Source organism: Lithobates pipiens, unplaced genomic scaffold (assembly GCF_037356315.1).
Source record: "Lithobates pipiens isolate NorthernLeopardFrog02 unplaced genomic scaffold, aLitPip1_a1.2 Scaffold_13, whole genome shotgun sequence".
Lineage (NCBI taxonomy): Eukaryota > Metazoa > Chordata > Amphibia > Anura > Ranidae > Lithobates > Lithobates pipiens.
The window spans coordinates 289,995,719-290,013,692 of record NW_027507718.1 but is presented as its reverse complement, the minus strand read 5'-3'; the positions used below and the strand labels follow the sequence as shown (position 1 = coordinate 290,013,692).

General features: G+C 37.6%; 1 protein-coding gene across 35 annotated transcripts in view; it reads right to left on the bottom strand.

Moving 5' to 3' along the window:
* Positions 1-4,577: 4,577 nt before the first annotated feature.
* Positions 4,578-17,974, bottom strand: part of ANK2 (ankyrin 2) — a 749,119-nt gene continuing 735,722 nt past the window's right edge. For 33 of the 35 annotated variants that reach the window (XM_077476764.1, XM_077476769.1, XM_077476760.1 and 30 more), the window contains 2 exons: positions 17,762-17,853; positions 4,578-6,676 (listed from right to left, as the gene is read on the bottom strand). In XM_077476764.1, coding sequence (XP_077332890.1) covers positions 6,493-6,676; positions 17,762-17,853 — 276 coding nt within the window. In that variant the 3' untranslated portion in view covers positions 4,578-6,492. The remainder of the gene's footprint in view (positions 6,677-17,761; positions 17,854-17,974) is intronic. The other 2 variants (XM_077476776.1, XM_077476777.1) reach the window with 1 other exon arrangement.

Genomic DNA, 17,974 nt, shown 5'->3' with positions numbered 1-17,974 from the left:
TGGGGTGGTCATAATGTTTGGCTGATCATGGGTGTTCATAATGTTTTGGCTGATCATGGGTGGTCATAATGTTTTGGCTGATTATGGGGTTGTCAACTGTTGTCACCTCCCACTCTAGTTTTGAACATTTCGCCATTCATTCCTATGGGACAAATTTCACTGCAAAAACGATATTTTGTGAACCATTTGGCATATTACTGTCTATGTAGTGTAAAAGCTGTGGGAGGAGTTAGGGTGGTAAATTTGCCTATAATAAGAATCACTAGAAAAGCTACAATTTCTGGGGAAATTGTGTGAAGTGTTCTTGCCTCCACCTCTAACCGTTGTGTGGTTGGAGTGACTGTGAAAAGTCTTAAAAAGCTTAATATTTTAAAAAGTATAAATAGTAGTAAAAAAGTTGACAAAGTCCCATCATTAGCTAAAAGAGCTGCACATTTTTTTCAAAAATGATTTTTTCAGTCATAATGTTTTGGCTGGTCATAATATTTTGGCTGATGATGTGGTAGTCAAAATGTTTTGGCTGATCATGGGGTGGTCATAATGTTTTGGCTGGTCATAATATTTTGACTGATCATGGGGGGGTCATAATGTTTTGGCTGGTCATAATATTTTGGCTGATCATGTGGTGGCCATAATATTTTGGGGGAAAAAAGTGTCAAACTAAAATAAATATAGTAAAATGAAAAAATAAAAAAACATTTTTTAAGCGCCCCTGTCCCCATGTGCTCGCAAGCAGAAGCGAACGCATACGTAAGTCCCAACCACATATGAAAACAGTGTTCAAACCACACATATGAGGTATTGCTGCGAACGTTAGAGCAAGAGCAATAATTCTGGCCCTAGACCTCCCCTGTAACTCAAAACATGTAACCAGTAAAAAAAATGTAAGCGTCGCCTATGGGGATTTTTAAGTAGCGACATTTGACGCCATGCCACAAGCGTGTGCAATTTTGAAGGGTGACATGTTAGGTAACTATTTACTCGGCGTAACTTCATCTTTCACATTATGCAAAAACATGGGGCTAACTTTACTGTTTTGTTTTTTTAAAGCACAAAACATTTTTTTTCCCCCAAAAAAAGTTAGAAAAATTGCTGCACAAATACTGTGCGAGATAAAAAGTTGCAACGACCACCATTGTGTTCTCTAGGGTCTTTGCTAAAAAAAACATATATAATGTTTTGGGGTTCTATGTAATTTTCTAGCAAATAAATGATGATTTGGAGAGAAATGTCAGAATTGGCCTGGGTGCTCCAGAACGCCTGATGGCGCTCCCTGCATGTTGGGCCTCTGTATGTGGCCACACTGTGTAAAAGTCTCACACATGTGGTATCACTGTACTCGGGAGTAATAGCAGAATGTGTTTTGGGGTGTAATTTGTGGTATGCATATGCTGTGTGAGAAATAAACTGATAATATGACAATTTTGTGGGAAAAAAAGGAAAAAAAAATCTTGATTTTGCAAAGAATTGTGGGAAAAAATGGCACCTTCAAAAAACTCATCATGCCTTTTACTAAATACCTTGGAATTTCTTCTTTCCAGAAAGGGGTCATTTGGGGGGTATTTGTACTTTTCTGGCATGTTAGGGTCTCAAGAAATAGGCCGTCAGTCCTTCAGGTGTGATCAATTTTCAGATATTGGCACCATAGCTTGTGGACTCTATAACTTTCACAAAGACCAAATAATATCCACCAATTTGTACTTATTTTACCAAACTTATGTAGTAGCATAAATTTTGGCCAAAATTTATGAAGAAAAATTACTAATCTGCTAAATTTTATAACAGAAACAAAGAAAAATTCATTTTTTTACAGAATTTTTGGTCTTTTTTCTTTTATAGCACAAAAATAAAAAACCCAGCGGTGATTAAATACCACCAAAATATTTATTTGTGTGGAAAAAAAAGAACAAAAAATTAATATGGGTACAGTGTTGCATGACTGAGTAATTGTCATTCAAAATGTGAGAGCACAGAAAGCTGAAAATTGGTCTGGTTATTAAGGGTGTTTAAGTGCCCAGTGGTCAAGTGGTTAATTGCTGCCATTAAATCCTTGGAAAAAGCCACAGGCATCAGTGGTGTTACCAGCCATCACCAGAAGCAGAAGGGAGGTGAGAGACACCAAGAGGGAAATTCCCACTATATATACCTGGCAGCAGGCAAGCCCGCCCATTTAGCATCATGTGGGAGAGGTGGAAAAAAGCCACCAACCCCCACCATTCAAAACCAGAGGAACCGCTGGAAGAATTGTGGCCAGAAAGATGACTGCGCAAATGCTGCAATCCCCACTGCAGTGGAACCTGGAAAAGGGTATGCAAAAAGTCCATATGACACAGATCCCATCTGCCACAGATGGCCACCATAGGTGTAAACATCCTGCTGACCAGGAAACAAAAATAAATTAAAAAAATGACAGTAAAGTAAACTGAAAAAAAATAAATACAATTAGTAAATATATACAGATATATACATATACAACAAATTAACAAAAATAAAAATAAACAACATTGAAAAAAAAAAAAAGGTAAAAAAGGCCCTAAAGGGAGAGAAGAGAATGGAATGGTTTCGCTATCTTTCGCTACCTTTTTTTGCTATGCGGTTTGTTCTGTCAATTAACTAGGGTATTCTAATGACATGGCTTCACTACAGATATCCTATTAAATATTATTATCTTCTGAAGAAGAAACGTTATTTCACAAAGCATGTCAAGTTTTAAGACATCAACTGTCTATTCTATGTCTTTACACATATGTTATCATACAATATATTTAATCATTTTTTGGATATACTGTAATTTTATTATGATTTACATTATGTATCTGAATAAAAATGTGACTTTTTAAGAATGTTTTGACATATTGTTGTGTGCAACTCTTTCAAAGTCCCATGGGCAATTTTTGTGTTTGAGAGTTAGGCTATACAACTGCTCTGAAATTGGAGAGTGGTCTGAGACATAATGTGCAAGGGGCCATTAGCAGAGCCAAGTGCCCAAAGGTTACATTCCAGTATCCCTTCACCCCTCATGGACATTACACTTGAGGGAGTCTTCAAGGACTGAACCACACCATAGGCGAGTCACGTGGCCCTAGACCTGTACAGAGTGCTTTGAGACTTAAAAGCTAATGGGTGTCTGGGGAGCACCATAAGCAAAGTCCAGTACTTGAAGGTCACATTGCTGGCACACCTTGCAAATCTCCTGTGGCGTCTGGGTATGGCCTCCAAGGCTGCTGTAAGGATTGGCTGCTCCAGATAGGTGCTGTGTAGAGGCTAACTCAATCAGAATATAGTAGTCGTTCTTGAGTTAAAAAAAACATCCATCAGGTGCCAAGATAGGTTTCTTCCTTGGCATAGCTATGAAAATGTCCAACTTCAGAGGAAACTAGCAAAAAGAAACTAAAGCATTGTGCTTAGAGGCAGGTGGACGGGCCTTTACCTTTTTTGTTTTGTTTGCCAGTGTCCTGAAGACAGCATCATAACCATACATTTATAAATTATTTCGCTAGTGTCCCTCAATGGATGATAAAGAAAAAATGTAAAGTTTGCAGAATGTTGGGTCAATGTTATAATTAGGGTTATAGGGGATGTTAAGTAGATGAGTCCAAAGGTAGGGCATTGCTCTCTGTACTATGAACATCGATCAGAGAGCTCTGTGCTGAAAACACTGGCATCAATCATCTGATGCTGAAGGGTAATATATCAAGAATTTGTTGTTGTGTTCATGTAATTCCTCTGTATGCAAGATATACCAGCTCTGCACTTTTTTAATGATTTTATTCTCAAAATAAATAGGAAGCAACATCAGAATACAAGGGCTGGTAGAGGACATTTACTAACATCTCAGGAAAAGAACCTCCTTGCTAATATGACACAGAGAAGGAGGTAAGATGCACAAGCCTTGGACAGCAGGACACTTTTCTTGTCTCTGTATGCCAAATTACAGTTGGTCTTAATTACGTTAAGTTTACACTTCTACAAACTGGAGGTAATTATTTTTGAATTTGGTGCAGCCATAGTGCCGCTTTTACAACCTGAATCTTTTGCATGTTTTTATAAAGCCACTCGACTTGGCAGCAGAGCTTTTTGAATCAGGTGCAGGCCCTTTTAAAGGATTGCCAAACATGTGGCACAAATACTTTATTGAGTTTCTCCAATTTGTTAAAATTTTTTGTATTTCATTATTTCTGACATCTTCATAAACGGGCCGTTATATTTTCTTCATGAAAATTCCTAGCCCTAGCAAGATCACAAGCTCAGAAATCTGGCTGATTCATGGCATGATAATTAACTGGTATAGATTCTGCTCTGGGCCACTAAATATGCAGCATTCTTTCTTTTGTGGCCTTGTTTAATAAGGCAGCTCAAAAACCAATTTGCATTAACTTATAACATCTCGAGAGATCATGAAACATAATAAAAATGAATGCATTTTAATTGTAAAAATACATTAATTCTTAAATAATGATTACTTACCATGCACTTTGGATATTGGATGCTACCTTATTAAACAGAGGCCAATATCTATAAATATTTGTAATACTCCTTTACAGTATTTTACCAGATTACCAGACAGACACAAGCAATTCGTTTTTACATTGAACACTTTATTTAATTAAATGAGCCATTGTACACATTGCAGCTATGTATTGTTAGTGTGTTTTATTTTTGCCATTCGTAACTAAGACATGCCCTCATAGATAGAGTAAATTAGTGTTATCACCATGGGAACAAGATGCTGAGTCATCCACTTATATGCCAACTCTCACAGTAGTAAAATTAGATTTTTATGTAACAGAGCAGAACTTAAAAAGTAGGAATCAGAACCCATAAAAGTGATTATGCTGTTACACAGACATCATCTGCACTGCAAGTAGCACAACAGGACTTTGTTTTTAGGTTTCTTTGTCAAACACTGGAACAGCCGCATAACTCATTATTCATGATATATGACCTCACTTTGGCTACTGAGAAAGTAATTTAGCAACATTTGTGCCAAAAATAAAATAAAGCTACACAGTAGGTCATTTTAATTAAATAAACCAAAGAATTATTTAGTGTTGTTACGTTTACAAGGGATTTAAAGAAATCCTATTACTTTACAATTGACATTCATCTCTCTCGGTGGGTCTTTTCCCTCCTGATTCCTTAAGAGAATAGGCCTGATTTGATTTAATATTTTTTTTCATGTTATTTATAAATTAGCAACATAGGTCAATGCTGTGTTTTGTTCTTTGTTTTTTCCCCAATCTCTACTTACATTAAATAAACGGGTTTAAAATGTATAGTGCTTATATGCATTTATTTATATATATATATTTGTACGTTAAAAGGCTACAGAGTTTAAACCACAAGAATAAGGTACATAAGACAAAAAATATTTCCTTTTTTTTATAATCCCTTCTTTTAAAAAAAAAGTGCATAAATGCTATAACCATTTTCAAGGATTTGTTTCTGATGTAAAAACATAAAAAATAGAACTGAAACCTGCCTTGTGTCTTCAACTTTTTGACATAAAAATAAAGTACAGAAATAGAAGAGGACACATTTTTGTGAAAACTGCTTGCTCAGTGCTAAGGGGGGTTTACAAGGTCAACACATGATTATAGGAGTTTTATTCCATTTCATTTAATGCCACATGCATGTGCCATAAGAAATCCTGATAAACACGGTGACTTCTTAATTATTATTTTACTTAACTAGGGAAATATCTTTCCCATTATTATTATTTACAGTTCTATGACCAGCAGACATTTCCACTAGTTATAAGACAATATGGTCTGCTAAAGCATTGACTGGAGCAAGTATATTTGTTGTAGAGTAACGGACTCTACTACAAGTCCAGTTTAGAATAGCTTGAATATGTGTGTTTGCCTTTATATAAGCAGCTAGCAGATTGGTTATTTGATTACGTTTCATCTTCAGGAAACCTCACTGATGTCTTAGAACCACTGATAGACAGTAGAGTAACCTGGAGCTTTAATGGGTTGTATGTAGATGCTTTGAATCCTGTTCTAAATGCCCCAAGCAATACCAAGTCTCTGAACAGTCACTTTCATTCACTACTTTGCCTTCCACTAAGCAAAGTGTAGTCAAGGCCTGCAGGAGAGTTTGAAATCTTATAATCCAAGCACATTCACTTTGTGTATGTAGCACTGTCAGGTCCATCCTTTTTTTGAAAGTTGCCTTGGCAGACACTTTGAAGAGGCCTGTGGACGAAGCTAACATGTTGGAGAAAAAGGTCAAACTGATCTCATTTGAAATGGAAAAAGAAAATAATAAAATGGGGTATACCATCCAAAGGATGCTATCTTTGGTCACAAATAATCTTTGCATTTACAAACAGACACACAAAGCTGATCATTTTGTTTACACAACATTTGCAGAACAGGAGTGCCAGTATCACCCAGTGGATGTCACTCATGGCCCTTGTGCGTGAGGAGAATGTATCGTTTGCATACTGACTACAGATATGTGTTGAAAGTGTGGCTCAGCAGCCTCTCATTTGGCCTCTTGCTCACAGTCTTCTCCGCAGAAGCGGGTGAGAAGTTGCTGGAGGTCAGTATGGAGGGAATCCTTGTGGAACGCTTCAGGAACATCCTCCAAATGCTCAACGAAAACATGTTTCCCATGCTGGTCCTTCACCACAGTCCTCTTCTGTGTGCTGGCTTTATTCATCATTGTTCTGAAGAGTAAAACACAATTATGTTGTGAAGATTTATATTCAAAACAGTGTGATGAACTTTTTTAAAACCAATAAAAATCCTAGAAAATTCTGTAAAACATTTTTTTTTGCCCTAGGTTATAAGCAGCATACTAATTAAATGGAAAGAAAGCTGTGGTAGTATTTTTCTGCAAATGCTGACAGACAAACCTTTGGGAAAGTCTTGTCAATGAATGTTTCCCAAAGAAGGACTTTTATAAAACTGGCAATGGCACCACTTTATCACATTATTTTTGTCTGTGTAAAGAATTCTACAGTTACAAAAGGGCATTTAGGCTCAGCTCAATTCCTCTTCAAGTTCTCCTCTGTCCACTCACAAGATGCTGTAAATTTACAGCTGCTTGCATGCAAAATCAGGCATGTTCAGCATCTGCGGTGCTTATATCAAGGCAGTAAAGTATATAACACTATAGCCCTGAAACTACCACGATGTCTCACTGCGTTGTGTAAAAAAACAACCCTCTTTGTTGTACATATCACTAAAAGAAAAGCACAACCATTATTATGATCCTCTAATCATTCAATTCAGTGCAATATTGACGTGGTTTACTCCTTAGAAGTTAAAGCTGAACACCAAAACCTTACAAAAGCTCCATAAAATGATTAATAAAAAAAAAAAATGAACACCAAGCATGTATATAAAATATGCTGCCATGTAGTTATTAACCCCCTTAGCGGTAATCCCGAGTCGGGATCGCATCGCTGGATGCAGGGGAGCACACAGGGAGAGTTACTTACCTTGTCCCCTGGATCCAGCGATGTCCTCCGCGCTGTGTGATCGAGCTGTCCTCCACTCGATTCACAGTGCCAAATGCCGCTGAGCTCCGTTCCCTGCGACGTTACGGCGCACGGGAGCGGAGAATGGCGGCAAATTCAAAAAAGTAAAAAGACACAAAACACACACAGCACTGTAATCTTACAGATTACAGTACTGTATTAAAAAATACACACCCCCTTTGTCCCTAGTGGTCTGTGCAGTGCCCTGCATCCACTTTTATATTATAAATACTGTTTTTTCAGCCTGAAATTTGGAGATTGTCCACAGCAACCAAAAAGTGTCCCTTTTTCAGTGTTTTAGGATTTGATTACATTATTGAATAATTTTTATTATTATTTATTATATGATAAACTTTATCATACCCGGGATGTCTGCTAGACTCTTGTTTGAACAGATTTAAGAGAGTTATTCCTAAGAATTACAGGACTACAATATAAGACGCCAAATTTCCATGCAAAATAATTGTACCGCTTTCAGCACCTAAAACCAGACTGAATCATACCGCCAGGGAGGTTAAACAATTCATAAAAACTAAGTAGCATAAATAAATGAACTTTTTATTACAGGCTCATGTAATCCCTACACAGCTGGGATGGCCAGCAATAGAAGTCTGTCAGCCTTTGCTTTTACAGCGTGATAGAAACCACAAGTACCTTGGCAATTACTGTCTATGTTATGTGCTAATAAGTTTTTGTTTAGGAAAAATACTTCAAGGTATAGTCTCCAACCATGAATCAGTAGGCCAATAAAGAATGAATGTCCACAAGACATAATGAAAACCTTCAATGAAAGATATTTTTAATAAATTATTACTTTAGCTTAAAAGCCAGGATGATAAGGGCAGACACAGTTCTCTGCATATTTTTCTACCTCCTATAGAACATAATTAAAAATAAATAATTTACATAAAAAATAAAATTACTAATGTAAATGTGTAATTTATGTAGTATACCACCCCTTCTGCTGGATGTGCAAGGATTACAGATGTATATAATGTTATAAAAAAGAAAACTCTAGCCACAGAGCTTGTTACTAGGGACTTGGAACGTCATATCATGCAGAGTTATAGCAGAAGAGGTAGCCCTAAGTGTTATGTTTCTCAAGGGAGAGCAGAAAATTTATCTCCAGGTCCAGGTGATTACTCAACTGCATGACAGTGTTAAAAAAAGATATGCACACTCTACTTTCATGCATTACTGTCTTCTCTACTCTGAGTTATACTTCAAATTCTTGTTCCTATCTGCAGCTATATGCAGGTAAATGCGTGTTGCTTTGTGTGTGTTGTGTTTATCAGCAGAAAATGACATACTTCTCCTTTTCTTCCTGACATTTTGGTATTCATTCTGATGTTGGTTCTCATTCATTCTCATGTTGGCATTCATTCTTTGTAGGTGTGGTCTAACAATAGTTAGTAAGCTGTCAAAGGTGGACACTGACATTCTGGTAAAGTTGTAAAGTTTATCAGGATAGGTTCTAATTTCCTCATACATCAGGACAAAATATCCCTTAGTTAGATGCTGGGATGTTATGGGATGTACCCATCTTTGCTCCATTTGCCTCTCCCTCTGCCTCCGTATCTGCTTCAGAGCCAGTACACATCAGCACACAGTGCTCAAAGGGCGTGTTCCATATGCATTTCTCACACCCAAGGTGATTGCACTGCCCTTGCGAACTGCATGGTGTGCCAATGTATTGGTAATGGTACCCCAAACACAGATCACAAACGCAGTGTTTGTGGGCACCAAATTGCAAGGCAGTGCAGTACCATGTGGTTTGGTGTAGCACATTTTCTACATGCACTAACTTTTACACACTCTAGTGTGATTTGCAAGCCATTCAAATTAACAGGTTATCAAACTACATGGAGTAGGAATTGCATTGGAATTCTTATGCGATCATAGTATTAACCTACCCTCAATCTTCTCCTCTCAAGCAGGAATCAATGGTAACCACCAGTTTTGCTCTGCACTTCATTTCAATTGCACTGCTCAAAAAACTACCAAAAAAATGGAAGGGGAGGTGTCTGGGGTACAACATCCCCCCAAGAATGGGATATCGAGAAAAAAGTCTAAAAACATTGACCCTTCGAAAACACACCTAAACATAGCTAAACTAATTTTCAAACTGCAACTATCTGCAGGAAATATTTCAACTTCTTCAAGTGTAGATTGCATGGCGTTTAGCTGCTGTCAATGCTGAATTAAACTTAAGTTAGCTGGTTAAACACACTGTATGTGTTGTTAATATGGGTGTGAATGTACTTAGCTGGTCAAATGCATGCACCTATAATACAAATAATGAAAACATACAAGAGGTATTTATGGCAAACAATATACTATATGTTATATCATTATAAACATAACAAGACTTGTGAGCATACATGGAACATTGAAGTAATATAATAGTTAAAAAAAAGTGAAAGGGATAAGGAGGTTAGGTACTCTTGAACTTCTGATCTAACTAGGAAGAGTGATTGATCCTAATATACAAAGACATCATATTAGTGTCTGAGGATGTAAATCTATTTCACCTTTAAGGGATCTTCAAAAAGGAGCTGGAGGAGTTGGTAAACATATGGATGTAATCTTCTGAAAGCGAGAAAATCTGCCAGTTGGACCATATATTATGAAATTTATTAGATGTGCCTTTCATGAAGCTAGTGAGATTTTCCATATGTTCTATGTCACAAATTCGGTTGAACCATTGTTTTATAGTGGGTCGTGAAGAGGAGTTCCAAAGTGCTGGGATGCAGGATCGGGCCACATTAACCAAATGAATAATAATCACATTTTTCTATTGTTTGAGAGAGATGTTATTATGGTGTAAAAGGAAAAAAACTGGTTATTTTAGGAATTGTATGTTTAGAGAACCTTTGAGTAAGGATATGAACATAAGTCTAAAAATCATGAAAGCATGGACAAGTCCAGAAAATATGTAATACATCTGCCTGAGAATCGTGACATTGCCAACAGAAATCTGAAATAAAAGGATAAATATATTGTAATAATTTAGGGGTGTGATACCATCGAGAAAGTAATTTATATTCAAATTCCTGATAACTGTTACTGATAGAGGAACGAGTTGATAGTAAGAATATTTTAGAACTATCTCGAGGTATACATTTAATATTCAGATCTCGTTTCCATTTATGTATAAATTCTGGAACTTGAAAATTAATAGTTTATATGAAAACAAAAGGGCATGAGGAAAAGGTCCTTTTATCCTGACAAATTTGTTCAAATGTTGTAAATGGACATTCAAATGAGATGGCAGGTTGTAAGGTAGATAGAAAGTTTGAGATATGAAGAATTTGTGATGGTTCAATTTGAAGAGAAAGAAGGGTCAGAGGACATTTGTTGAGTACCACTCAGAATCTTACATAAAATGAAAAGCAAGATATTTATCTATATTTGTCAGTGTTTGTGTAGTTTCATTTCTTTTTCTATGTTTAAATTTAGAATGCTCTAGAATCGGTAAGAGGGGAGAGGGGAGATCCCACATTTTTTAAAAGCATATTTACAATGTTTCCATGTGACTGTCAAAGTAGGATGGGATCGTAAAGATGAATGTGGAAGCATTGGACTCCAGATAAGTGTAGGGAGGGGTATGGGAGAAAAGGATTGCTCAGTGGAGACCCATTGTTTGATATTGGAATGGCAACACCAATCAATAGCATTTGAGAGATGAATGGCCAAATAATAAAATTTATTGTCGGGGAGACCCAAGCAACCTAAAATTTTCAGTCTGCTGAGAATATTATGTTTAATCCTGACAGGTTTGGAACCCTAGTTGCAAATTTGTTTAATATAGATTGTAATGATTTAAAATAACCTATAGGTATATTTATCGGGATTGTTTGGAAGAAGTATAGAATCCTGGGGAGAACGTTCTGTTTTAAAACATTACACCCGCCTGTCCTGGAAAATGTACAAGACGACCAAGATGATAATTCAGATCAAAATTGGGTAAGAGTGGAGAAAAATTAAGCATATATAATGTAGATAGGTTTGAAGGTAATAAAATACCTAGATATTTAATATGAGAGGAAGCCCGTTTAAAATAAAAAAATGTATATTACACAATGCCTGATAAGGGATAGTGAGATTTAAAGAGGAAGTAAACCCTGATGAGTTTACTTTCATTCCCTGCTAAGGCAAAGCATAATGGACTACTATGCATCGCATAGTAGCCCATTATGTGTCACTTACCTGACACAGGAGCCAGCGAAGTCACCGCTGTCCCCTGTAGTTCCGAGCGTCCATCTTCTTGGTGGGTCTCCGTGGGTCTCGCTGCACCGGTGCTGTGATTCACCGGAGCATGCGCATCGACGATGCCACGCTCAGTGCGCCTGCGCACCGCTGTCTACGGCGCATGCGCCGTAGACAGCGGTGCCCGTCTTCGGGCAAATATCTCCTAAACCGTATAGGTTTGGGAGATATTTCTTGGACCTACAGGTAAGCCTTAATCTAGGCTTACCTGTAGGTCAAAGTGGTTTGTAAGGGTTTACAACCACTTTAATGGTTCAGATTTTTGGTAGTTAATGTGGAAGTTTGATCATTTATATCAGGTTTTGCAGGAATGGTTCTCAGGAAAGGTTCTAAAAGTAATATGAAAATAAGTGGAGAAAGTGGACATCCTTGACATAGTCCCATTTGCTATAGAGAAAGAGGAGGAGAGTATACTATTCCCTCATATATTTGAGTGAGGTGAGGTATAAGTCTTAATGCAATTTTTTTTGCAAATAGTTTAATGTCCACATTAAGTAAACAATAGGTCTGTAACTTAAGCATTGTGTAGGATCTTTGCCTTCTTTAGATCAATCTTTTGGTTGTTAGCATATATTTCTATACCACTTGAGGCCCTTCTGTTCACATTTTCCATGCTTACATTTCCATATCCCCACTATTTTTTCAATTCTATTTTTTTCAATTCTAATTATGCTTCTAATTCTGAGGCTATTCCCCTCTTTTTACGTACATTTTGGTTAATACAGATGTGTGGATATTTGGGGATAATATGATGCATTGTTTATACATGGGAACGTTATTAATGCCCTGGTCTGTTCCCATCCTCCTTTAAAAAATTTTTTTTTAAATAGTTTTAATATTTTCTATTATAATAAATACAGTTTTTGTTTTATTTTTGCCATTATTTTGTGTGAGAGATTTGGCTCCATGCCCGTCTTCTATGGGTTATGCCTGAAGTTCCGGTTTTGACTCACATCGAGGCTTGGTTTGTTTTGGCTCTATTTAATACGTGACACGTCAGCGCATCGCCCGTTCCCCAGACAATGCCATTGTATTGACGAAACATGCCCCGGGAGGAGTTGACGTGCTGACGTCACCGCATACCAAGGTCTCAGTGGACGGGTGTCCATGTACAGCTGGCCGGCTATTTGCTATTTCCTATTTTTAACTTTCTTTTCGGCTTAGGAGAGCCCGTTGATTCACCATTAACATTCGATGGAGTGTGGAGTGTTGGAGGTACCTGGTTTACCTTTGGAAAAAGGCCCTGACCAGGTTTAGGTCACAAGCTCCATTAAGCTTGCTATTTAGTAAGCCTGCATTTTTTCTCATCATTTTTTGAACACCTTTTTATCCCTTTTTGAACACTTGATTTATGAATATGGATTGTTGTCACAGAGGGAGGAATTAACTTAGACCTTAACATCTAAGGCCCCTTTCACACTGGGGCATTTTTCTAAAAAAGTCCTGGAAGCAGCTTCTTTGCAGCGCCTCAGTGTGAAAGCACTCAGGCCTTCACATTGGGATTGCAGATGAGGCTTCTTTCAGGCGCTTTACAGGCATTTTTTAACGCTAAAGTGCCTGAAAAATGCCCCAGTGTGAAAGGGGTCTAAAGACTCTTTACTTTCACGATTCACATACATGATTGTTTTTTACCTTATATACAGCCTGGGCTAATTCCAGGTCTGTGATTGGCGTATCTAAGAGGGATGATGATATAGATGATAGAAAAAAGAAAATATATATGATATAGATGATATGATATAGATGATAGGCAAGGGAGCCCAGAACAAGAAAGATATCTTTTGATGTGAATATAGATTTCTGATTGTTTATCAGCACTTTGGGTGTTTAAATGATAGATTTCCAATTTTGATGCCCTGCCAGCGCAGTACCTCAGTGTGAAAGCACTCAGGCTTTCAAATTGGGATTGTAGATGAGGCTTCTTTCAGGCACTTTACAGGCACTTTTTAACGCTAAAGTGCCTGAAAAACGCCCCAGTGTTTAGTATACTATTCACTCGTATTTGAGCAGAAGGATTTGAATAAAGGGTTTCTGTCCAAGATCTCATATGAGGGCCTAAGCCTATAGTTTCTAAAGTGAAACATATAAAGGTCCAGTCAACTATATCAAATGCTTTTTCAGCATCTGTAGATAAAATAAATTGTTCATAAAATTGATCGTTCTTTGAAAGGGCCAAATGGATAATATTTATTGCACAAATTGTCCCCTCTCTAGCTTATCTACTTGGCATAAATCCTACCTGACCTAGATTAATGAGTTTCTGAAGGTGAGGTATAAGTCTTAATGAAATTATTTTTGAAAATAGTTTAATGTTCATATTAAGTAAAAAAAAAAAAAAGGTCTGTAAATTAAGCATTGTGTAGGATATGTGCCTTTTCTTTAGGTATAACTGTTATATAAGCTGATAATGCAGTTGGACAAGTAGAAGAGGGTTAGCTAAGAGAATTAAATGCTTTAAGGAAATGTGGTGATAATTGTGGTAAAAATTGCTTATAATAGGAAAATGTAAAGCCATCAGGACTGGGTGCCCTGCCGATTGATGTTTCTTTAATAGCCTGGGCTAATTCCAGGTCTGTGATTGGCGTATCCAAGAGGGATGATGATGTAGATGATAGGCAAGGGAGTCCAGAACAAGAAAGATATCTTTTGATATGAATATAGATTTCTGATTGTTTATCAGCACTTTGGGTGTTTAAATTATAGAGGGAAGAATAATAATCCCTAAAAGTATCAGCTATCTCCTTGGAATATATATCCCTAGAACCATCATGAGAAAATATCATAGGTACAAATGTTTTCACTCTCCCATAATAAAAAGAGTGCTGTTTTACATCTGCAAAAGCTGTATTGGGTGCTCAGTTTTCAGTATTCAGTATCCCGAGAACCAAGTACATCTAAGAAATATCTATTTATTTTGTTAATTAATCAGCCAATGGCTTGTCATCTCTAATATTTACTATGTCAGCTTGAGTGGTGTTCCAGATGGTTCCTATTAAGCAGGATTTGGAGATGAATTTTAAGTAGGATTTTCATTTAGATGTTTGTTTTCACATAAATCTCTCAAACCAGGTTGTATCACACTGCTGTTATAGACAATTATACCCTTTAGGAAGACTTAATGCTTTAGGGATCACATAAGTGTCAGTGTTATTACTTTCCACAGACAATAGGGACTATTCTGCTTCAAAATGAGTTTACAGTACCTCTGCTATGCAACACTGATAGTGATTGTGATTACACCCCTACGTTGTCACCTAAGATTTTATATTAAAAAATGTAATACGATTTTAGGAACTACTAAACAAAGTCATGTTCAGCCAAGGCACACTGGTAAGCAATTGAAACAAGGCTGACACTAAATATACTTGTTTTGGTGAGAGTCTAAATCCATTCAGAGATTTAAGCAGCTCATGCACACATAGATAAACAATTACATACACACATAGATCCCTGCATCAACACAAAGATGTGTAATGCAAGGATATCCACCTCTGCGATATTCCCTTATTCTGACAGGGCGGACTCCCCCTACCAGAATATACTGATCAGTGCTTGCAGACAGCAGGTAGTGTTATTGGCTATAGAATCCATCCACTGCTGGCTGTCAATTACAGCTTCCTTTACCAGTGACAGGGAGAATGTAGTGGCAGAAAATATGTTGCTCTCTTACACTGTGTACAGGGACAGGCAGTCTCTTTTGGTCATACTTCTCACTTAGTTCTGCACTCCTGTCCTACTTCTCACTTAGTTCTGCACTCCTGTGGCCCACTTTTAGCCGACAGTGGGCTAAAGGCTGATGTCACAGAGCTGGTCCAAGCTCTGGAGAGAGCCTGACTTTAATGTCGGGATCCACCCAGATGCCTAAACCAACAGCTAGCTCAGACTCTCAGCAACTGGCTAAGAGGCTGAGCCAGTTGTTCCTGCCCCCTCCACAGCCTGGAACTCCAGTGAGCACTAGAGGGACAGAGCAGAGAGCCAATGATTGACAGTCACTGGTTCTCTGCTCACTGAAGACTGAGAATTGAGTGATTAGTAGTCTAGTTCTTGGTCTAGAGGCTGCAGGGGACCACTGCATCTGGGATCGGTGCTGCAGCCATTTAGGCGAGTATGATTGGTTGTTATTTTCAGTTCCCACACTTCTCTTTTAAGAACTATTTGATTCTGCTGCACGTGTCAGTAAAGTTACTAAAGCTGGCGGCGGCAGGCATTTTTGAATCTGGCACAGGTCATTTTAAATGGCCATAATCCCTGAACACTGCTGGTAATGCTTTATTGAATTCCCCGTGTATCTCTTCAGGGCTCCATCTTTGTGCCCAAGTCTGCAGGTCCATCCACCAGCCAACATTACATAAAGAGGGACAGCCTCCCTATATACAGTCAGGTCCATAAATATTGGGACATGGACACAATTCTAATCTTTTTGGCTCTATACACCACCACAATGGATTTGAAATGAAAGGAACAAGATGTGCTTTAACTGCAGACTTTCAGCTTTAATTTGAGGGTATTTACATCTAAATCAGGTGAACGGTGTAGGAATTACAACAGTTTGTATATGTGCCTCTACTGCAACTGTCTTTAGTTCCTGTTTGTTCTTGGGGCATTTTCCCTTCAGTTTTGTCTTCAGCAAGTGAAATGCATGCTCAATTGGATTCAGGTCAGGTGACTGACTTGGCCATTGCATAAAATTCCACTTCTTTCCCTTAAAAAAAATCTTTGGTTGCTTTCGCAGTATGCTTTGGTCATTGTCCATCTGCACTGTGAAGTGCCTTTCAATGAGTTCTGAAGCATTTTGCTGAATATGAGCAGATAATATTGCCTGAAACACTTCAGAATTCATCCTGCTGCTTTGTCAGCAGTCACATCATCAATAAATACCAGAGAACCAGTGCCATTGGCAGCCATATATGCCAACGCCATGACACTACCACCACCATGCTTCACTGATGAGGTGGTATGCTTTGGATCATGAGCAGATCCTTTCCTTCTCCATACTCTTCTCTTCCCATCACTCTGGTACAAGTTGATCTTGGTCTCATCTGTCCATAGGATGATGTTCCAGAACTGTGAAGGCTTTTTTAGATGTTGTTTGGCAAAGACTAATCTGGCCTTCCTGTTTTTGAGGCTCACCAATGGTTTACATCTATATATATATATATATACACATATATATGTGTGTACACTTCAGCGTAAATGAAAATAAAGCCGTGTTTTGTCAAGGTATAGTTGTAGTGCACCAGTCAACCCCATTCCATTTTGTTTGTGACTGGGTAATCAAGGAACTCCTTTTGTTTACCTGTGTGTAATGCAGGAAGGGCATTCATAAATACATCCATTTTAGGCTCTTTGTCTCCTACAGGGATGTCTAATGTATCAAATGTACTAAAGAAGTTCTTTAGACTAACTAATCACATTTAAGCAGATTTTGGCAAGTCAAGTAGACCTTTTGGCTTTAGCAAAGCTGAATTGTTCCCTGGAAAGCTCTAAATGAGTGGTGACTATTCCACTCATTGCGTAGTAATATGTGGTATCTGTGCTTTCCCAGTATACACAGCATACAAATGGCAAACATACCTCACTTTTTACATTATGGCATATAGTTATACACACAAACCAAAAATAAATGAAAAAAATAAGTTAATGTTATTTCTTAGTTTAGTATAGTATTAAAAGCAATACACAACGTAATTTAATTCTGGTTTAGTTTTCTTCACAAGATTATGTTTAGTGTGTATGTTTATATGAAACAAAAAAAATGTTTTTCTTAGAATAATGCTACATATTGTATGACAATTCAATTGTGTTCTTGCTGCATACAGCAGAGACAGCCACTGATGGCTCACAAGGTAACCTTATGGTGCAATTCAGTAAGTTAGTGATTGTTAGTTTTATGAATGATCTCTTCCTGTCCATAGGATCTATTCCTAATGTTGAAAGCTTGCAAATGTTTTTGTTAGTTCCACTGCAGTCTATTAAGGTCGGTGCCATGCCAGCCCAAACCTTTTTATAACAGATCCATCCTCTTTGGTAATCTGTGTTTCCGTTAAATTGGGAAGGTGAACCCTTACATCTCCACCTGCATAGTTTAGAGCCTAGAAAAACAAACAGCACTGTAAGAATAGAAGAAGTCTCACAGCGGCATGATCAGTATGCTTTGAGTTCAGGCTATGAACAAACCTTTTATACACAGCTAGAAAAGAGTCACGAGAGTAT